The sequence below is a fragment of the Pantherophis guttatus genome, chromosome 5, assembly GCF_059756535.1.
Source record: "Pantherophis guttatus breed Tessera chromosome 5, ASM5975653v1, whole genome shotgun sequence".
NCBI lineage: Eukaryota > Metazoa > Chordata > Lepidosauria > Squamata > Colubridae > Pantherophis > Pantherophis guttatus.
The window spans coordinates 3,015,174-3,035,807 of NC_142067.1; the positions used below are offsets into that span (position 1 = coordinate 3,015,174).

At 45.1% G+C, this 20,634-nt stretch overlaps 1 protein-coding gene across 1 annotated transcript in view; it reads right to left on the minus strand.

Annotated features, from left to right (window-relative positions):
- The window catches only part of ARHGEF17 (Rho guanine nucleotide exchange factor 17), a 138,733-nt gene that overhangs the window by 22,731 nt on the left and 95,368 nt on the right, over positions 1-20,634 (minus strand). Inside the window, exons 4-12 of the mRNA XM_087895727.1 lie at positions 19,140-19,256; positions 16,563-16,655; positions 11,863-12,039; positions 10,210-10,260; positions 7,778-7,887; positions 6,433-6,518; positions 4,417-4,535; positions 3,445-3,658; positions 1,067-1,140 (exon numbers count right to left, since the gene is read on the minus strand). Of these exons, the coding sequence (XP_087751853.1) occupies positions 1,067-1,140; positions 3,445-3,658; positions 4,417-4,535; positions 6,433-6,518; positions 7,778-7,887; positions 10,210-10,260; positions 11,863-12,039; positions 16,563-16,655; positions 19,140-19,256 (1,041 nt within the window). The remainder of the gene's footprint in view (positions 1-1,066; positions 1,141-3,444; positions 3,659-4,416; positions 4,536-6,432; positions 6,519-7,777; positions 7,888-10,209; positions 10,261-11,862; positions 12,040-16,562; positions 16,656-19,139; positions 19,257-20,634) is intronic.

The following is a 20,634-nucleotide window of genomic DNA, read 5'->3' on the forward strand; positions in this document are numbered from 1 at the left end:
CTCCGGAGGCCCTCTGGAGGCCAGAAACGGGCCCGAACTTCCGGTACATCAATTTTCCGCCCTCCCCAAGTCTCTGTGCGCGCCCTGCACTTATCTATATCCAAAACGGGCTGCATGGGGACTCCTGGGAAGGGAGGGGAGGGGAGGGGTGGGCGGGGCCAGCCAGGAGTAGGATTTGGGGGTTCTCCAAACTGCACAGAATCTTAGCTAGAGGTTCTGCCGAACCCCTGCGAACTCCCAGCAGCCCACCCCTGGATGGACTTCAATTCCCAGAATTCCCCAGCCAGCAACTGAATTCTGGGAGTTGAAGTCCATCGATCTTAAAAAGGACGGGGGAAACACTGCTCTATCCTGTATTTCTCAACCACAGAAAGTTAAAGATGGGTGGACTTCAATTCCCAGAATTCCCCCAGGCAGCAATTGAATTCTGGGAGTTGAAGTCTTCCGAGTGAAAGTTTAATTTAATACAGGTCAGTGCTCAACTCACAGCAGTTCATTTAGTGTCCATTCAAAGTCACAACAACACTGGGAAAGAAATGTGATTTACGACCGTTTTTCACACTTTACGACCATTGCAGCTTCCCCAAGGTCACCTGATTTAAAAATCGGAGGCTTGGCAACTGGCTCGTATTTATGACGGTCGCCGTGTCCTGGGGGTCATGCTTTTGTGACCTTCCGACAAGCAACGAGGAAACCCACTTCACAACCGTGTCACCAACTTAACAACGGCGGTGATTCACTTAATGACTTTCACAAGAAAAGTCATAAAATGGGGCAAAACTCAAATGTCTCACTTAGCAACAGAAATTTTGGGGTCGGCTGTGGTCGTAAATCGAGGACTGCCTGTACTTGAACAGCCGGCTCTGAGATTTAGGGAGACTTAGCCAGGAAGCCGCTACATTCTTCAATGGCAGGGCAATTAAATCAAGTGGATTGCATTAAAGGGCCTTTTAAGCGCTGGGCAGGCGAAAAGAGTAACTTCGTAGTATACTGCAGAACCTGTAAATAAGCGAGAGAGAAAAAAACAACAACAACTTTGGATTGGATTGAGAAACTTTGCACTTACTTGCATCCCACTCCGTGTTTTCATAATGGGAATGGCCTTCAGGAACTCCGGATCGAGACAGTTTTTGTTAGAAGCTGCATAATGAAACGTAAAACAGATTTTTAGTTTTCTAATACGTTTTATAATTTCATTTTTTTTTAAAAAAAATCAATATTTCTTTTTTTATCCTGCCTCTATTATTTCTTTATAAATAACTCAAGGCAGCGAAGATACCTAATACTCCTTCTTCCTCCTGTTTTCCCCCCACAACAACAACCCTGTGAGGTAGGTTGGGCCGAGAGAGAGGGACTGGCCCAAAGTCCCTCAGCTGCCTTTCATGCCTAAGGCGGGACTAGAACTCACCGTCTCCTGGTGATTGGCCCAAAATCACTCAATTTCATGCCTAAGGCGGGACTAGAACTCACCGTCTCCTGGTGATTGGCCCAAAATCACTCAATTTCATACCTAAGGCGGGACTAGAACTAACTGTCTCCTGGTGATTGGCCCAAAGTCCCTCAGCTGGCTTTCATGCCTAAGGGAGGACTAGAACTCACCGTCTCCTGGTGATTGGCCCAAAGTCCTCCAGCTGGCTTTCATGCCTAAGGCGGGACTAGAACTCACCGTCTCCTGGTGATTGGCCCAAAGTCCTCCAGCTGCCTTTCATGCCTAAGGCGGGACTAGAACTCACCGTCTCCTGGTGATTGGCCCAAAATCACTCAATTTCATGCCTAAGGCAGGACTAGAACTCACCGTCTCCTGGTGTTTGGCCCAAAGTCACCCAGTCAGTTTTCATGCCTAAGGCGGGACTAGAACTCACTGTCTCCTGGTGATTGGCCCAAAGTCCTCCAGCTGCCTTTCATGCCTAAGGCGGGACTAGAACTCACCGTCTCCTGGTGATTGGCCCAAAATCACTCAATTTCATGCCTAAGGCGGGACTAGAACTCACTGTCTCCTGGTGTTTGGCCCAAAGTCACCCAGTCAGTTTTCATGCCTAAGGTGGGACTAAAACTCACCGTCTCCTGGTGATTGGTCCAAAGTTACTCAGCTGGCTTTCATGCCTAAGGCGGGACTAGAATTCATTGTCTCCTGGTGATTGGCCCAAAGTCACCCAATTGGCTTTCATGCCTAAGGGAGGACTAGAACTCACCGTCTCCTGGTGATTGGCCCCAAATCACTCAATTTCATGCCTAAGGCGGGACTAGAACTCACTGTCTCCTGGTGATTGGCCCAAAGTCCTCCAGCTGGCTTTCATGCCTAAGGCAGGACTAGAACTCACCGTCTCCTGGTGATTGGCCCAAAGTCCTCCAGCTGCCTTTCATGCCTAAGGCGGGACTAGAACTCACCGTCTCCTGGTGATTGGCCCAAAGTCCTCCAGCTGCCTTTCATGCCTAAGGCGGGACTAGAACTCACCGTTTCCTGGTGTTTGGCCCAAAGTCACCCAGTCAGTTTTCATGCCTAAGGCGGGACTAGAACTCACTGTCTCCTGGTGATTGGCCCAAAGTCCTCCAGCTGCCTTTCATGCCTAAGGCGGGACTAGAACTCACCGTCTCCTGGTGATTGGCCCAAAATCACTCAATTTCATGCCTAAGGCGGGACTAGAACTCACTGTCTCCTGGTGTTTGGCCCAAAGTCACCCAGTCAGTTTTCATGCCTAAGGTGGGACTAAAACTCACCGTCTCCTGGTGATTGGTCCAAAGTTACTCAGCTGGCTTTCATGCCTAAGGCGGGACTAGAACTCACCGTCTCCTGGTGATTGGCCCAAAGTCACCCAGCTGGCTTTCATTCCTAAAGTGGGACTAGAACTCACCGTCTCCTGGTGATTGGCCCAAAGTCACCCAGCTGGCTTTCATTTCTAAGGCGGGATTAGAACTCACCGTCTCCTGGTGATTGGCCCAAAGTCACCCAGCTGGCTTTCATGCCTAAGGCGGGACTAGAATTCATTGTCTCCTGGTGATTGGCCCAAAGTCACCCAATTGGCTTTCATGCCTAAGGGAGGACTAGAACTCACCATCTCCTGGTTTCCTGATGCCTGAACCACTACACCAAACTGCCTCTCTGTAATATATTAGAAAACCAGAGTTTCCATGGTCTTTTAGATCCCTTGTTCATTTATTTTACTTTCCTGTATGTATTTTTTTTCTCTTTTCTCCTTTTAACCTGTTTTTAATCTCTCCTTGTTTCTAGTCTTTCTTTAAAGTAAATTAAAATTTAAAGTAAATCAAAAAACCCTAACAAGTTTGTAGCATCGTCTACAATTGAAGAAACCATCATGCCAGGCTTCTCCAACCCGCCTCTTATCCCTGTTCGTAGAAAACCAGCATATCAGGGACCACACGGCAAGACACATTTTCATAGTGAGCTGCTAGCTTTCTACCTGTAAACTATAAACTATAAACTACCTAGCTTCTTCTTGGCGTCCTCGAAACTCTGTTCAAAACTGTGCCGGGCGTCCGGATTGGGAAATTCAAAGATGTGAGAATCGGTGCTGTCGGATTTGGTGACGGTGAGCTCCATTTTGTTGGGAGGGAAGGAGAGACTGAAGGACACGGACTGTTTTTCGGTCAATTCCCGGTGGATGGCGGCCATTAAATCCTTGATGACGTCATCCAGGGTCTGAAGAAGAGAGCAGAGATCAGAAGGAGGGCTGTGGGAATCTCGAAAACCTGCGGGTAATGTGAGTTTTGCGGCGGGAAAAAACAACAACAACAATCCTGCAAGGTCATTTTTTTCTAGCCATCGAATCCCAGCCTTTTTGCTGGAATATTCAAAAGCTGAATTTATAGTCCTTTTATCATAGGAAGGAAATCAGAAGGGATGGTTTCCAACGGGCTAAACCTGGTACGGGTAGTTTTTGACTTATGACCATTCATTTAATGACGGTTCAAAGATACAACGGTCTAAAAACAGTGACTCAAGACCAATTTTCACGCTTAGGGTGGTTGCAGCCTCCCCATGTTTGTGTGATCAAAATTCAGACGCTTGGCAACTGACTTGTATTTATGACGGTTGCAGCGTCCCGGGGTCACGCGATTTCTTCTTTGGCAACCTTCTGACGAGCAAGGTTAATGGGGAAGCCAGATTCACTTAACAACCACATTACTAATTTAAGAATTGCAGTGATCCGCTTAACAAACGTGGCCAGGAAAAGTCGTAAAACGGGGCAGAACTCACTTTAAGAACTGTCTCGCTTAGCCACAGGGCTCCTCTGTGGTCGTAAGTTGAGGACTACTGAAAATGTTTTTAGGCATGATTTACCGATTCGATTGGACTCTTCGTTTTTGGCCAACCTTCTTTCTTTCTTTCTTTCTCCTTTTTTTCCCCCCCATTTAAAACTCTCCTTCTCCAACATTTCGATGGGGAGTTTGTCTCACCTGGTGGGGGAAACTGAGGGCCTCGGAGAGTTTGCTGACTTGGCCAAGCGTGCTGAGGTCTTCGTCCAAACGGCAGATGACCTTCTGGATGCTGTCGCGATTGCTGGACTGACAGCTCCCTGTGTGGTGCAGGGGAAAAAAATAATAATAATCCATTTAAGGCCTCCCGCTGGGAAGTCCTAAATAGATGGATCAGGTCCTCTATCAGAGAAATGGTTTGGTTGAATGGCCCTTTCCCTAGATTTTGCCTGCAGTCTTGACATGCTGATAGAAGAGAATATCTGTAGCTGAGGGTCCTTTTGGGGTCTCTGAGTTGGGTAGTTTTCCTGAAGACATTTCATGACTCAACTAATAACAAACAAATAATTCCCTCAACGCTGTCGAACTATTCACTAAGTCTGCATTGCTATTAATCTTCTCATCGTTCCTATCACCCAACTCCTTCCACTTACGGCTGTAGGACTGTAATTTTGTTGCTTGTATCGTTATGATTTATATTGTTTCCTAGTATGATTCAATTGCTTATTTGTACCCTATGACTGTCATTAAGTGTTGTACCTTATGATTCTTGACGGATGTATCTTTTCTTTTATGTACACTGAGAGCTTAAGCACCAGAGACAAATTCCTTGTGTGTCCAATCACACTTGGCCAATAAAGAATTCTCTTTCTTTCTTTTTTTCTTTCTTTCTTGAATCTATTCTCTCTCTCTCCCCATCCATCCACCCATTTATTCTATCCATCCATCCATCCATCCATCCATCCACCCACCCACCCACCCACCCACCCACCCACCCACCCACCCACCCATCTATCTATCTATCTATCTATCTATCTATCTATCTATCTATCTATCTATCATCTAACTATCATTTATCTTATCTATCTTTCTTTCTATCTATCTTCCATCCTATCTATCTATCTATCATCTATCTATCTATCATTTATCTTATCTATTTATCTATCTATCTATCTATCTATCTATCTATCTATCTATCTATCTATCTATCTCTTTCTATCTATCTTCCATCCTATCTATCTATCTATCTATCTATCTATCCATCTATCATTTATCTTATCTTATCTATCTATCTATCTATCTATCTATCTATCTATCCATCTATCTATCATTTATCTTATCTATCTATCTATCTATCTATCTATATCTATAGATCTATCTATCTATCATCTATCTATCATTTCTTATGTATCTATCTATCTATCTATCTATCTATCTATCTATCTATCTATCTATCTATCTATCTTCCATCCTATCTATCTATCTATCTATCTATCTATCTATCTATCTATCTATCTATCTATCTATCATCATTTATCTTATCTATCTATCTATCCATCCATCTATCTATCTTCCATCCTATCTATCATTTATCCTATCTATCTATCTATCTATCTATCTATCTATCTATCTATCTATCTATCTATCTATCTATCTATCATCTATCATCATTTATCTTATCTATCTATCTATCTATCTATCTATCTATCTATCATCTATCTATCTATCTATCTATCTATCTATCTATCTATCTATCTATCTATCTATCTATCTATCTATCTTCCATTCTATCCTGTCTGTCTGTCTGTCTGTCTGTCTGTCTGCCTGCACTGGGTGGTTTTCCTGATGACATTTCATTACCCAAGTAGGTAACATCATCAGTGCTAGAAGGGAGAGGGATATTAAAGACGAGGAGGAGGAGGAGGACTGCTGGGGTCCTTGGTGCTCTCTGTGTGTTTAATTGTTTTCTTGTAGACATTTCATGACCCAACTAGGTAACCTCATCAATGCAGAGTGTTGCGTAGTTGTGTAACGCAATGGCCGATGAGTCCTCGTCGTGTCAGTTCTGAGAAGAGATCCACCAATCCTGGTCTGTTTCCCCCCCACCCCCCAACCTTGATTTGAGAGAAGGCTTAGCTTCGGATGAAACCTATTTCCTAAGGACCGCAGCCTTTCCACGAGGGCTTCTGTATCCCTACACGAGCAGCTGCCACAAACCTTTCACAATCTCTACGTCCTCCAGAGGCATCTTCCAAAGAAGTTTGTACTTGCTGGCAGTGTCGATCACACTGGCCGCTGTGTAGCTGGAAAGAAAAAAAACCCAGAAAGAAAAAAATGGAGACTTGAGAACTTGCCGTACAAAAAGCTGATTATTGTTACAGGGAAGAGTTTCCTTTGAAAATCTAATACGGGCCATTCTTCACTTACAACTGTTTAGTGACTGTTTCAAGTTACTGTTCGTAGCCCCAGCTACGGACCCCAAAGAACGCAGCACACACAAAGTCCGTTCAAACCTTATTTTACTAAATAAATCAGTCTTTTACAACAACGGCTGTTAATTAACTGCCATTAACAGCCGCCAAGAATTCAAAGAATAATACCTGAAAGCTTACTGTGGTTGGCAGAATGCCCAGAAGCAATTTGCAGGAAGCTGATAAGGTAAGCAAGACAAGACACGAAGGAGAGTGAACGAAGTTGTTCCCTGCAAATTGCTTCAGTCGGCGTTCCTCCTTAAATAGGCTAAGGGAGTGGCCAATTAGCCCCAAGCCTTACTCTTGAGGAGACCTCCTCCTGAGGAGCCACTCCTGCCTTTTAACAGCTCTGTGCGCCCGTGCATCGAGAAGAGGCTCCTCCTCTTCTTCCTCTTCACGTATGGAAGCTTCTGGAGGTTCTGAAGGCCCTGGCTGAATCCCCGCCTCTGGCACCACATCTTCTCCAGCCTCCTCACTGTCTGACTCGAGCGCCAGCTGCACAGGCTGCACCACATCAGCCTCCTCGCTGTCGGAATCAGCTACTAGCTGCACAGGCCGCTGACGGGCCACAACAGTTACAATAGCATTGAAAAAAACATCTCAAAGGTGCTTTTTTTTCCAAGAGGCGACTGGACTTTCTGGTTTTCCTCTGAAGACGTTTTGCTTCTCATCCAAGAAGCTTCTTCAGCTCCGACTGGATGGAGGGGAATGGAAGGATTTATATACTCCCCTTTCCTCCTTCTCCCCTCCGTTCCTTCCTTCTCTTCCCCCTCCCTTCTCTTCCCCTTCCCTTTTTCCTTCTCCTTCCTCTTCTACTACTACTACTTCCTCTTCCTCCTTTTGGCGGCGTGGTAGCCCAGTGGTCAGAATGCAGTATTGCAGGCTTAACTCTGCCCCCACTGTCAGCAGTTCGATCCTGACTGACTCAAAGTTGACTCAGCTTTCCGTCCTTCCGAGGTGGGTCCAATGAGGACCCAGATTGTTGGGGGGGGCAAGAAGCTGACTCTGTAAACCGCTTAGAGAGGGCTGGAAAAGCACTACGAAGTGGTATATAAGTCTAAGGGCTGTTTCTATTGCTATTGTGTACTTACAGACTCATGGAACTCCGTCGCAGGGACCCCGACTTGCGCTTCAGCGTAGTGCAAACCAGCAAGTCGGTGAAGAGGAACAGCGACCGGTCCTTCTTCCCACCCACTGCCTTCTGCAAAAAAAGTCCAGGAAGGATCATGTTAGGAAATGACTATTGTCTAACTAGTCGGTCAGGCAATATATAAACTATCAATACATTGTTTGTCAAAAAAGGTATTATATTGCTTTAAGACTGTATTGCATCATCCTGTATCCTGATTGGCTAAGCTCTGTAGCCAATGTACTTAAGGGGAAGCCTGAATCATGGCTTGTGGGCACTACACCATTTCATCTGCTTATTTGCTGTTACCTCTCTGTATGATCACTGTTTGATCATTGCTACTTGTTGCTTTCTACTATTTATTGAATGTTTTAATACTGAACTTGTTCCTGTTTGAAACTCAAGAAGAACTGTTTTATTGTGTAACGACAACAACTGGTAAGAAGACTTTGTACTTGGAATATCGCCTTATCTGTGTATGACTTGGATTGTTATTGGACTTTGCTTTCCTTTTTTCTAAAAAGTAAAAGATTACCGTACCTCAGTGTGTCAGAATATTAACTGTAGTTATTCACTCTCAGCCGCTTTCATAGGCATACTCAAGGGGTACTCTGCTCAATAACCCATAACATCGATTATGAGTCGAAGAATATCCTTAACAGGTCACATGGAAAACAACACAAGGCTTGTGACCTGCAAAAGTGGCAAGCTTTGGGAACCCACAGATCTCTGGTATCTGGCCGGATGAAAATGCCCCGTTATACAGAGTGGATTTCCTTCATTTAGCATCTTGCCAAATATTTTTAACGGAGCAGCTGCATAGAGATAGTCCTTGACTTTCAGTCATTCATTTAGAGATCGTTTGAAGTGATAACGTCACTGAAAAAAGTGACTTAGGACCGTTTTTCACACTTACGACCGTTGCAGCATCCCCCGTGGTCACGTGACCAAAATTCAGGCGCTTGGCAAGTGACTCGTACTTATGACGGTTGCAATGTCCTGTGATCCCCTTTTGCGACCTCCTGAAGAAGCAAAGTCAGTGGGGAAGCCAGATTCACTTAACAACCCGTATTGCTAACTTAATAACTGCAGCGGTTCACTTAACAACCGTGGCAAGAAGGGTTGTAAAATGGGGCAAAACTCCTTTTAATAACCCTCTTGCTTGGTAGCTGAAATTTTGAGCTTAATTGTGGTCGTAACTCAAGGATTAATTGTCTTCCCTGTCACCAGATCACACTCCTTTCTTCTTATTTTGTTTATTTATTAAACTTTTTTTTTTTTTTTTAATTGAACCTGGCTGGGAGTTGCCAACTCACACTTCTGGTGACACACAGTTGGGGAACGCAGAGTTGGAAGGGACCTTGGAGGTCATCTAGTCCAACCCCCTGCTCAGGCAGGAATCCCTATACCTTTTCAGACAAAGGCTTGCCCAGTCTCTGCTTAAAAATCTCCAGTGTTGGAGCACCCACAACTTCTGGTGGCAAGCAGTTCCACTGGTTGATTGTTCTAACTGTCAGGAAATTTCTTCTTAGTTCTAGGTTGCTTCTCTCCTTGATTAGTTTCCACCCATTGCTTCTTGTCCTGCCTTATTCAGGTGCTTTGGAGAATAGCTTGACTGCCTCTTCTTTGGGGCAGCCCCTGAGATATTGGAAGACTGCTCTCATGTCTCCCCTGGTCCTTCTCTTCATTATATATTTTTGTATCTTTTCTTTTTATGTACACTGAGAGCGTATGCACCAAGATAAATTCCTTGTGTGTCGAATCACACTTGGCCAATAAAAAATTCTATTCTATTCTATTCTATTCTATTCTATTCTATTCTATTCTATTCTATTCTATTCTATTCTATTCTATTCTATTCTATTCTATTCCACTCCACTCCACTCCATTAAACTAGACATACCCAATTTCTGCAACCGTTCTTCGTATGTTTTAGCCTCCAGTCCCCTAATCCTCTTTGTTGCTCTTCTCTGCACTCTTTCTAGAGTCTCCACATCTTTTTTATAACATGGGGACTAAAACTGGATGCAATATTCCAGGTGTATTAATTACTGTATTACAGTATCTGTGGCCAGATTTGTATTACAACATTTTATGACAAAAAAAAAAATATTGTATTACAGATTGGTATTATTTCTATTACAGATGTCTGTCTGTCTATCTATCTATCTATCTATCTATCATTATCTGAGCTCAGCAGATTTGGAAAACAGAGCAATGAAGTTGTGGATAAGACACCAAAGAGGCCAGAGAGCAAATCTAACCCTTTGGTCCTCTTTCTAGAGTTCAACATCTGGATGAGATGCCCCCCACCCCACCCCCCACACCCCCTGGGCTCATGTCAAAGCTTTGCCTTCCCACCAAGGGAAACAGCTCGAGGTATGGAGGACTTACCACTTCCACCACCATCTCCTGCCGTAAGAATCTCCGAAGTGGAGCTTGAAGCTGTAGAGATGAGAGATCAAACCATCAGTGCCGCCTCCAAACCCTTCATCAGCAATTGTCATAATAATACATAATGAATATACATTAAATGCTCAACATTTAATGTAAGAGCCGAGGTGGCGCAGTGGTTAAGAGTGCAGTACTGCAGCTACTTCAGCTGACTGCTAGTTCAGCAGATCAGCGGATCAAATCTCACCGGCTCAAGGTTGACTCAGCCTTCTATCCTTCCGAGATGGGTAAAATGAGGACCCAGATTGTTAGGGGGCAATATGCTATTCAGTATATACTGTCTTTGGTGTAAGCCGCCCAGAGTCCTCGGAGAGTGGGCGGCATAGAAATATGACTAATAAATAAAAAAAATAATAATAACAGAAATTATGATTGGTGTTAGAAGCATACTGAAATATGAAATTTAAAAAAAAAGGGAAGGACCACAGCTTCGATTACTAGAGTGATAGGTGAAGGGGGGGGGAGGGAGGGAAGGGAGCAAAAGTAGAAGTAGAAATAAGAGGGGAAAAATAGTAAAAATAGATATTAAGATGATATAACGTATGGAAGAACTACGAGAAGGTTTAGAATTGAAGGATGATAGTAGAAGTTACCGTGTTAGTAAAGTTAAAGAGGAAAATGAAATGTAATTATTGGGAATAATATTATGTTTATTTGTATTGAAATGTATAATACCCAGGTATCTAACCATTCACGCAATGAGATGTATAAAAATGAAAAACTTTTATTAAAAGAAAAAAAGCAATTGTCATAATAATACCAAAGACTAATAAAGGAGAATATTTGAGACTCGGGGTTAAACTGTGAGGTCCTTGGTGCTATCTGTGTCAGCATTCCAGCGCTGACATATGAAAGGAGAGGAGAAGCTTGAACTTTTGCCTACTTAATTCCTTTGAAGATTCTTTCTCCTCGGAGATGGGAGGAGGGAGCCATTCCTGTGATCTGACGGAGAAGGGATGAGGAAAGTGGCTTGGAAGATAGCCAATGAGACGCAGAGAATTGGGGATCGGAAAGGGAGGGATTGGGGGGGCAAAGGTCAGTGCTGACCGCAAAAGAGCCAGGGACAGATCACTATGCTCAATAAAGAGAAAATTTCCTCAAAGATCGGCAGTTTGGAAATTCATTTATTTTGAGATAGTATCGAAACCTGACAATCTGAGCTTGGATTGGTTTTTTGTTTTTTTTTGCAGACCTTTCTTTACCGAACTAGATAACATCATCAGTGCTAGAAGGCAGTGAGGTTTGCTTTCTGTTTATAAGCAAGTAGCTTGCTTGCAGAGAGCAAACCCTTCTCCTTTTTAGCACTGATGATGGTTGGGTAATGAAATATCTACAAGAAAATAGCCAAGCTCAGAGGACACCAAGGACCTTACACTCCTCCTCCTCCTCCCACTGTCCTCCATTCCACAAACCTCTTCCCTTCTAGCACTGATGATGTTACCTAGTTGGGTAATTAAACGTCTGCAAGAAAACAACCGAGTTCAGGCAGCACATTTCTTTTTTCAGATCCACCAAGATGGACCCATAACGTAAATTAGCCATGATTCATTTGTGGAGAGGACTCCGCCCAAATCTGAGAACTGGAGAACTTACGTCTTCCATCCCTTCAATGTGGGATTCGATCTCCTGCACTATCCGGGCATTCCTCTCCACCTCCTCTGCGCTCTTCATCCCTTTGTTGATCTTCTCGGCTACCTGCTTGATGCTCTTCTGAGCTTCTATCAACAACGGGTAGTCTGGATGCTCCTCCGAAGTATGTTTGAGAAGGTCCTGACGGGGGAAGAGAGCAGGTCTCGTAAGAGCAGAGGACAACCAGATGGAGAAGCTATCAGAATCAGAATCGAGCTGGAAGGGACCTTGGAGGTCTTCTAGTCCAGCCCCCTACCCAAGCGGGAGACCCTATACCAGGGGTCTCCAACCTTGGCCCCTTTAAGACTTGTGGACTTCAACTCCCAGAATTCCCCAGCCAGCCATGCATGTTTCTTGTCCTGCCTTCTGTCCTTTGGAGAATAGCTTGACTCCTTCTTCTTTGGGGCAGCCCCTCAAATATTAGAAGACTGCTATCATGACTCCCCCTAGTCCTTCTCTTCGTTAGACTAGACCCGTGATGGCGAACCTACGGCACGCGTGCCACAGGTGGCACACGGAGCCATATCTGTGGGCACGCGAGTGTTGCCCTAGCTCAGCTCCAGCGTGTATGTGCGTGCCGGCCAGCTGATTTTCGGGCCTTCCGGACCCACCGGAAGTCGGGAAACGGGCTGTTTCCGGCCTCTGGGGGGATGGGGAAGGCTGTTTTCGTCCTCCCCAGGCTCCTAGAAAGGCTCTGGAGCCTGGAGAGGGTGAAAAATGGGCTTACGGGGCCCACTGTGCCATCACGTGCCAAAAGTGGGGGTTGTGCGCACATGCGCGGGGGGCATTGAATTATAGGTGTGGGCACATGCGTGCGTGACCCCCCCACACCCGCACTCCCCCTGCTTTTGGCACGTGATGGCAAAATGGTGAGCTTTCACTAGACTAGACATACCCAATTCCTGCACCATTTTAACCCCCGTCTCGTGCCAAACTCAGAGGTTACTTAACGGTGCCAGCAGCCTCTGGAAGCCAAAAAGCGCCAGGCAGAAGATCCATCTCTGCCCAATATAACCAACTCCCAGCCCATAAATTTGCCTGGATAACTGGCCAGCTGCAAGCATCACGGCTGGATAATTGAATGCCACCTGTGCCAACAACCATCCATCTTCCTAGGGGCTGGAACCGGAAGGGCGATTTCTGGGTGGGCCACCCTTGTCCCATCTCATTTATTTATAAGAGCCAGGAAGGCAAGGATTGTGAAGCCCATCGGTTGTGTGTGTGTCAAACCCACACACACACACAAACCCCAATGCCGCCTACTGTAAACAGAGGTGTTGCCAACATCCGCAACATCTGTCTTTCGTCACACTGCGGCACAGCCTTAGCTCTTCCTAGCCTCTCTGCCTTGCGGTGTATTTCTTCCTCCACGCTGAAAACTTCCTTGACTTCCTGATTCCTTTATTTAATTTTTTTTTTTTCGTTGCCAAGAATATCTGAGTTTGCAACTACTACCCACTTGCGGGGGGGGGGGGGAAACGTCCGCGCGGTTGCTTCAAGCCTTAGGAATTTGGCGAATGTTGACATTTGCCGGAGAGGCTTTAAAAAAGGCTCCGAGAGAATTATTTCCAATAAAAAAAAAAAAAAAAATTAAAAATAAAACGTGGAAGCATTAAATCTTTCACGGGAACAGGCAAAGGTCATCGAGCCCGACATCCTGTTTCTAATAGAATCACAGAGCGGGAAGGGACCTTGGAGGTCTTCTAGTCCAACCCGCTGCTTAAGCAGGAGATCTCCGGGCCATTTCAAAAGGGCTAAGCCAAATCCTTCTGCAAATTCGTTCTCCTTCGTCATCATCAGGGATGGGTTCTAATTTTTTTTTACTATCGGTTCTGTGGGCGTGGCTTATTTTGTGGGCGTGGCTTGGTGGTGGTGGGGTAATGTGACTGGGTGGGCGTGGCCAACTTTTTTTTTTTTTACTTTTAAAAGCATTTTTTCTACAACCTTATGAGGTTGCAGGAAAAAAATGCTTTTAAAAGCCTCTGACGATCCCAGATGAGCTGCACGATCATCAGAGGCTTTTTTTTTTTACTTTTAAAAGCATTTTTTTCTACAACCTTAGGAGGTTGCAGAAAAAACTGCTTTTAGAAGCCTCTGACGATCAGGCAACTCAGCTGGGATCGCCAGAGGCTTTTAAAGGCAATTTTTTTTTCCTACAGCCTCTTCGCCTGAAGAGGTTGCAGAAAAAAAATGCTTTGAAAAGCCTCTGACGATCCCAGCTGAGCCGCGATCATCAGAGGCTTTTTTAAAAAAAAAATTTAAAATCATTTTTTCGGCCGAAGTGGTTGTAGAAAAAATGCTTTTAAAAGTAAAAAAAAAAAAAGCCTCTGATGAGGTGGGTGGGGTAAGTGAGCGGTGACCGGGCCGGGACCGGTTCAGGGGCGTGGCCAGCCAATGTTATTACCGGTTCTCTGAACTACTACAAACTTTTACTACCGGTTCTTGCGAACCGGTGTGAACCGGGAGCATCTTCATCATCATTTTATCCTAACTTCACAAATGCATACATACACACTTCTAGGCACCAGGCTGGAACCAGGAGACGATGAGTTCTAGTCCCACCTTAGCCATGAAAGCTGGTTGGGTGGCTTTGCGCCAATCACCAGGAGACGATGAGTTCTAGTCCCACCTTAGCCATGAAAGCAGGTGGGTGGCTTTGTGCCAATCACCAGGAGATGGTGAGTTCTAGTCCCACCTTAGCCATGAAATCTGATTGGGTGGCTTTGGGCCAATCACCAGGAGATGGTGAGTTCTAGTCCCACCTTAGCCATAAAAGCTGGTTGGGTGGCTTTGGGCCAATCACCAGGAGACGGTGAGTTCTAGTCCTGCCTTAGGCATGAAAACTGGCTGTGGGACTTTTTTCAGTGCTGCTATAACTCCAAACGACCATTCAAAGTATTGAAAAAAGTGACTTACGACTGGTTTTTCACATTTACGACCGTTGCGGCATCCCCATGGTCACATGATCAAAATTTGGGACGCTTGGCAACTGACATGTACTTATGACTGTTGCAATGTCCTGGAATCACGTGATCCCCTTTTGTGCCCTCCTGACAAGCGGGGAAGCGAGATTCACTTCACGATCGTATAATCCACCTAACGACTGCAGTGAATCGTTTAACAACCATGGGGGGGGAAAAAAGGTCATAAAATGGGCCGTGACTCGCTGAACAGCTGCCTCGCTTAGCAACGGAAAGGTTGCGCTCGATTGTGATCATATACTTTGATCACATAGTATTTCACATCTCCACTACAGTGGTGGGATTCAGCCGGTTCGAGCGAATTGCTAGTTAAATTGCTGGCTGGCTCCTCCCCTCCCCATCCCTTCCAGGAGTCCCCACACGCCCCATTTTGCCTCCCAGGTAAGCGGAGGGAGGCCTCCTAGGCCCAAAACGGGGTGCACGGGGGTACAGCGAAGACCCCCACCCCGGTGGCCTGTTTTTGCTCCCAGGAGGCTGCAGGGAGGCCTACTAGGCCCAAAACGGGGCACGGGGGGGCATGTTCTCCCCGCGGCCCATTTTTGCTCCTGGGGGGGTAGAGGAGGCCACATCCTGCCTGTCATGCCCCCTTGCCACGCCCACCATGGCCACGCCCACCCAGCCGGTCATTAGGGCAGAGAACCGGTTGTTAAAATTACTGGAATCCCACCAGATCTGGTTTCCTTGAAATGAATGGATCAGGGCTATTTTAGAAAATGAGATTTATTTTTTCCCGAAAGGTTGGAGGTCTCAGCGGTCCAAAATGAGTAATCGGCCTTTCTCTAAATAGTTCCAAACTGAGGCTTTGAACAGGCATTTAAAATATTCAAGGAATTCAGCCAGGAAGGGCCCGTTCACGTTTCTACACCATCGAAAAAAAATCAAGAGCAAACGAATAGCAACTCCACCGAAAACACAAGAAGGGAAAAAATTTCCCATGGAAAATATCCAGGGCACACTGGCTTCTTCTAAACTCCTCTCTGAGTTTACGCAAGAAAGTCTCCCTTGGGGCAATTTTTCGGGAGTGATAAAAATAATAATAATAATAATAATGAAAAACGGGTTTTCTTTTCCCGCATCGAACGATTGTGGAGTATTCGGATAAGTCCCTGAGGCGGTTTGGCAAAAAAGAACCAAACCCACAGAGAAGTAAAAGAGGCAGAAGAAAGGAAACCCAAAACTAAGAAAGCGAAAATAAGGCTAAATATGAGGAGCTCAAAAATAACATTAGGGGTAGTCCCCGACTTACAATCGTTCATTTAGTGACGTTTCGAAGTTACAACGGCACTGAAAAAAGCGACTTGTTATGACCATTTTTCACACTTACGACTCGTTGCAGCATCCCTAGGATCACGTGACCAACATTGAGATGCTTGGCAACTGACTCACATTTATGACCGTTGTAGTGTCCGGAGTTATGTGATCCCCTTTTTGCGACCTTCCGATGAAGGGGGAAGCCAGATTCACTTAACAACCACGGCAAGAGAAGTCGTAAAATGGGGCAAAATTCACTTAACAACCGTCTCCCTTAGCGATGGGAATTTTGGGCTCGGTGGTGGTCGTAAGTCGAGGATTACCTGTATATACTTCTGCAGTCAGCCAGGTGAAACACTGTTTTTTTTTTCCGGATCTCTTCGATCGTGGTTTCCTTTGAGCCAAATACACAGCCATGCTTGAAATACTCACTTTGACCAGAAGTTCGTAGCGTGGAATTCGTTGGACTGGTTTGATCAGGAGGTCGGAAAGGGCCTGTTTCTCTTTGTTTTCCCTCATGCTTTGCTACAGGGAGCAAGGAAGAATTTAAAAAAAAGAGAGACTTAAATATCTCCAACTAAAGAGCCCGGGGTGACATGTTTTTTGTCTAGTAGTTAAGGCACCAGGTGGGAAACTAGGAGAAGGAGAATTCTAGTCCTGCCTTAGGCATTAAATCTGGGTAACTTTGGGCCAATTGCCAGGAGACGGTGAGTTCTAGTCCTGCCTTAGGCATGAAATCTGGGAGACTTTGAGTCAATCACCAGGAGAAGGAGAATTCTAGTACTACCTTAGGTATGAAATCTGGGTGACTTTGAGCCAATCACCAGGAGACAGTGAGTTCTAGTCCCGCCTTAAGTCATGAAAGCCGGCTGGGTGACTTTGGGCCAATCACCAGGAGGTGGTGAATTCTAGTCCCGCCTTAGGCATGAAAGAAAGCTGAGTGACTTTGGGCCAATCACCAGGAGACAGTGAGTTCTAGTCCTGCCTTAGGCATGAAATCCGATTGATTTTGGGCCAATCACTGGGAGACTGTGAGTTCTAGTCCCGCCTTAGGCATGAAATCTGGGTGACTTTGGGCCAATCACTGGGAGACAGTGAATTTTAGTCCCACCTTAGGCATGAAATCTGGGTGACTTTGGGCCAATCACTGCAAGACGGTGAGTTCTAGTCCCGCCTTGGGCATGAAATCTGGGTGACTTTGGGTCAATCACCAGGAGACGGTGAATTCTAGTCCCGCCTTAGGCATGAAAGCCAGCTAACCAACTTTGATGATAATGATGTTACCTAGTTGGGTAATGCAGCTACTGCACGAAATTTCATACATATACACTACATACAGTATGTCAGGGGTGTCAAACTGAATTACTTAGAGAGCTGGATCAGCACTTTAATTGTCCTCTGTGGGCTGGCCGAGGGGAGGGGGGGGAAGGAGACGGGATGGATGGCCTCCTCCAGCACCCTGCTGGCCAAAACGGGGCACAGGGATAAATAATTGTAAACAGAAACAATTATTTATTGTGACATAAACACATATGTAGTATATATGTTTGAAGTGTTTGAAATCGCCAAGCTCAGAGAGCACCAAGGACTCCTCCGTCAATATGGCCGAGGTTAAGGGATTATGGGCTACGGAGACCTCAAAACATTTGATTGGGCAAGGCGCTAAAATGCACCAAGCTAACGAGCCTAGTTAATGACTTCAATCCAAGAAGCTGTAAATATCCAGATGGTCCTTTTCAAAAAACCAAAACATCAAAAGCGAAGAAAGAAGGAAGGAAGGAAGGAAGGAAGGAAGGAAGGAAGGAAGGAAGGAAGGAAGGAAGGAAGGAAGGAAAGAAAGAAAGAAAGAAAGAAAGAAAGAAAGAAAGAAAGAAAGAAAGGAAGAAAGAAGGCGGGAGGGAGGGAGGAAGGAAGAAAGAAAGAAAGAGGGAGGGAGGGAGGGAGGGAGGGAGGGAGGAAGGAAGGAAGGAAAGAAAGAAAGAAAGAAAGAAAGAAAGGGAGGGAGGAAGGAAGAAAGAAAGAGGGAGGGAGGAAGGAAGGAAGGAAAGAAAGAAAGAGAAAAAAGAAGGAAGACAGAGAGAGAAAGGAAGGAAGGAGGGAAGGAAAGAAGGAAGGAAAGAAGGAAGGAAAGAAAGAAAGAAAGAAAGAGAAAAAGGAAGGAAGGAAAGAAAGAAAGAAAGAGAAAAAGGAAGGAAGGAAGGAAGGAAGGAAGGAAGGAAGGAAGGAAGGAAGGAAGGAAGGAAGGAAGAAGCACAGGTTGGCAAAAGAAAAAGCAACAGAGAAAGTAAACAAAACCCGAGGCATTATTAAGCTGATCTTAGAAACATTTCACCTTGACCAGTTTTACAATGAAAATGCCAGCTGCCACCTCACGCTTGCTTGCAGTGACTGTCTGCCATAAACTCTGGGCAGGGTGAACCGGAAAGGAATGTTTGGGGGGGAAACGAAAGTAGCTTCTGTATCTCCCTGAGATGCTGCTTCAAGGTCAACCAGGTGGGAGAAGAAGGCAGCAGTATACCGACCGAGCTTGAACTGATTGTTCTTAAAACATCTTGCCTGAACCTACCGGTTATTGGGGGGGTGATGGGAGGCAGTTAAGGGGGGGGAAAGTTGAACTTAGAAAGGAAGGAAAGAAGGAAGGAAGAGAAAGAAAGAAAGAAAGAAAGAGAGAGAGAGAGAGAGAGAAAGAAAGAAAGAAAGAAAAAAAAAGAAAGAGAAGGAAGGAAGGAACACTCTACAACTTTGAGAGAAAGAACTAGAAAGAGAAAAAGAGAAAAGAAAACAAGAATGAGAGAGCGAGAGAAGGAAGGAAGGAAGGAAGGAAGGAAGGAAGGAAGGAAGGAAGGAAGGAAGGAAGGAAAGAAAGAAAGAAAGAAAGAAAGAAAGAAAGAAAGAAAGAAAGAAGCACAGGCAAGAACTAATTATCTGAAAATGGATCATTTCTTAGAAGAGCTCTGATTCAACAAGAAGTGAAAGTGAGCAGGATGGACAGACAGACGGGCCTCTTACCGCCAGAAATTTCATAAACGCTGGTCGGGCTTCCTTGGCAATCCTTATGGCATCTTTGGCGTTTAGAAAATTATCGATGTAGGCAGAATAAATATTCACCAAGTTGTCTTTGGAAAACTAAAAAAAAAAAAGAGCAAAAGAATTAACAAATTAACAAACTTTTTTAGTTTAAAAAGTTTAAACATGTTAAACTTCTTTGCAAGGGGTAGGAAACTAACATTGTTGTAATATATTGGTCAGTCTTCACCTAGGAGGCCTAATCTATGTACAGGTAATTCTTGACTTACAACAGCTCATTTAGTAACTGTTCAAAGTTACAACAGCAGCACTGAAAAAAAAGGGACTCACGACCGTTTTTCACACTTACGACCATGGCAGCGTCTGCATGGACACCTGATTAAAATTCAGAGGCTTGGCAACTGGCTTGTATTTATGACGGTTGCAGTGTCCGGGAAGAGGGGGGGTGTCATGTGATTCTCTTTTGCGACTTTTCTGACGAGCAAAGACAATGGGGAAGCCAGATTAACTTAACAACCTAGCTTAACAGCGGCAGAGACTCATTTAACAACCGTGGCAAGAAAGGCTGTAAGGTAAGGCAGAACTCGCTTAGCAACCGTTCTTGCTTAGCAATAGCAATTCTGGGCTCAATCGTGGTCGTATGTCGAGGCTTACCTGTACTACGTAGGTCTACTCCAGTGTTTCTCAACCTTGGAAGCTTGAAGATGGGTGGACTTCAACTCCCAGAATCCCCCAGCCAGCGCTGCTGGCTGGGGGATTCTGGGAGTTGAAGTCCACCCATCTTCAAGCTTCCAAGGTTGAGAAACACTAGTCTACTCAGAAGGAGGAACCCACGAGAATCGTTAAGAGCCATGCCAAGCTGAACCCCCCCCCCCAAAAAAGACAATTTTACCAATTTACGAGAAATCTCCCATGTGAATTACCAGCTGGTGCATTTGACGTACCAGGTGGCCCCATAAGTGGGAGAACATTTTCCCAAGGGACTGCAAAAAATCAGATTTTGAGTTAACCAATGACGTGATGTCTCTTGAGTCATCATCATCATCTGTTGCCTTCCAAGGACATCCTTAACTTTATTACTGTTGAAACTTAATTCCTGGGTTGAAATGCAAAGCGAGAAGGCTGCCAAACCTTAGTTAACCTCAAAATGTGAAACACCATTAGGCCCAGTTTAATCATGGAGGCGCAGACCAGAATCGGATCAATGAAAAACCAGTTTGGTATAGTGCTTAAGGTGCTGACCTAGAAACCAGGAGACAGGGAGTTCTAGTTCTGTCTTAGGTATACAAAGCCGGCTGGGTGACTTTGGGCCAATCACCAGGAGAGAATGAGTTCTAGTCCTGCTTTAGCCATGAAAGCCAGCTGGGTGACTTTGGGCCAATCACCAGGAGACGGTGAGTTCTAGTCCCGCCTTAAGTCATGAAAGCCAGCTGGGTGACTTTGGGCCAATCACCAGGAGACGGTGAGTTCTAGTCCC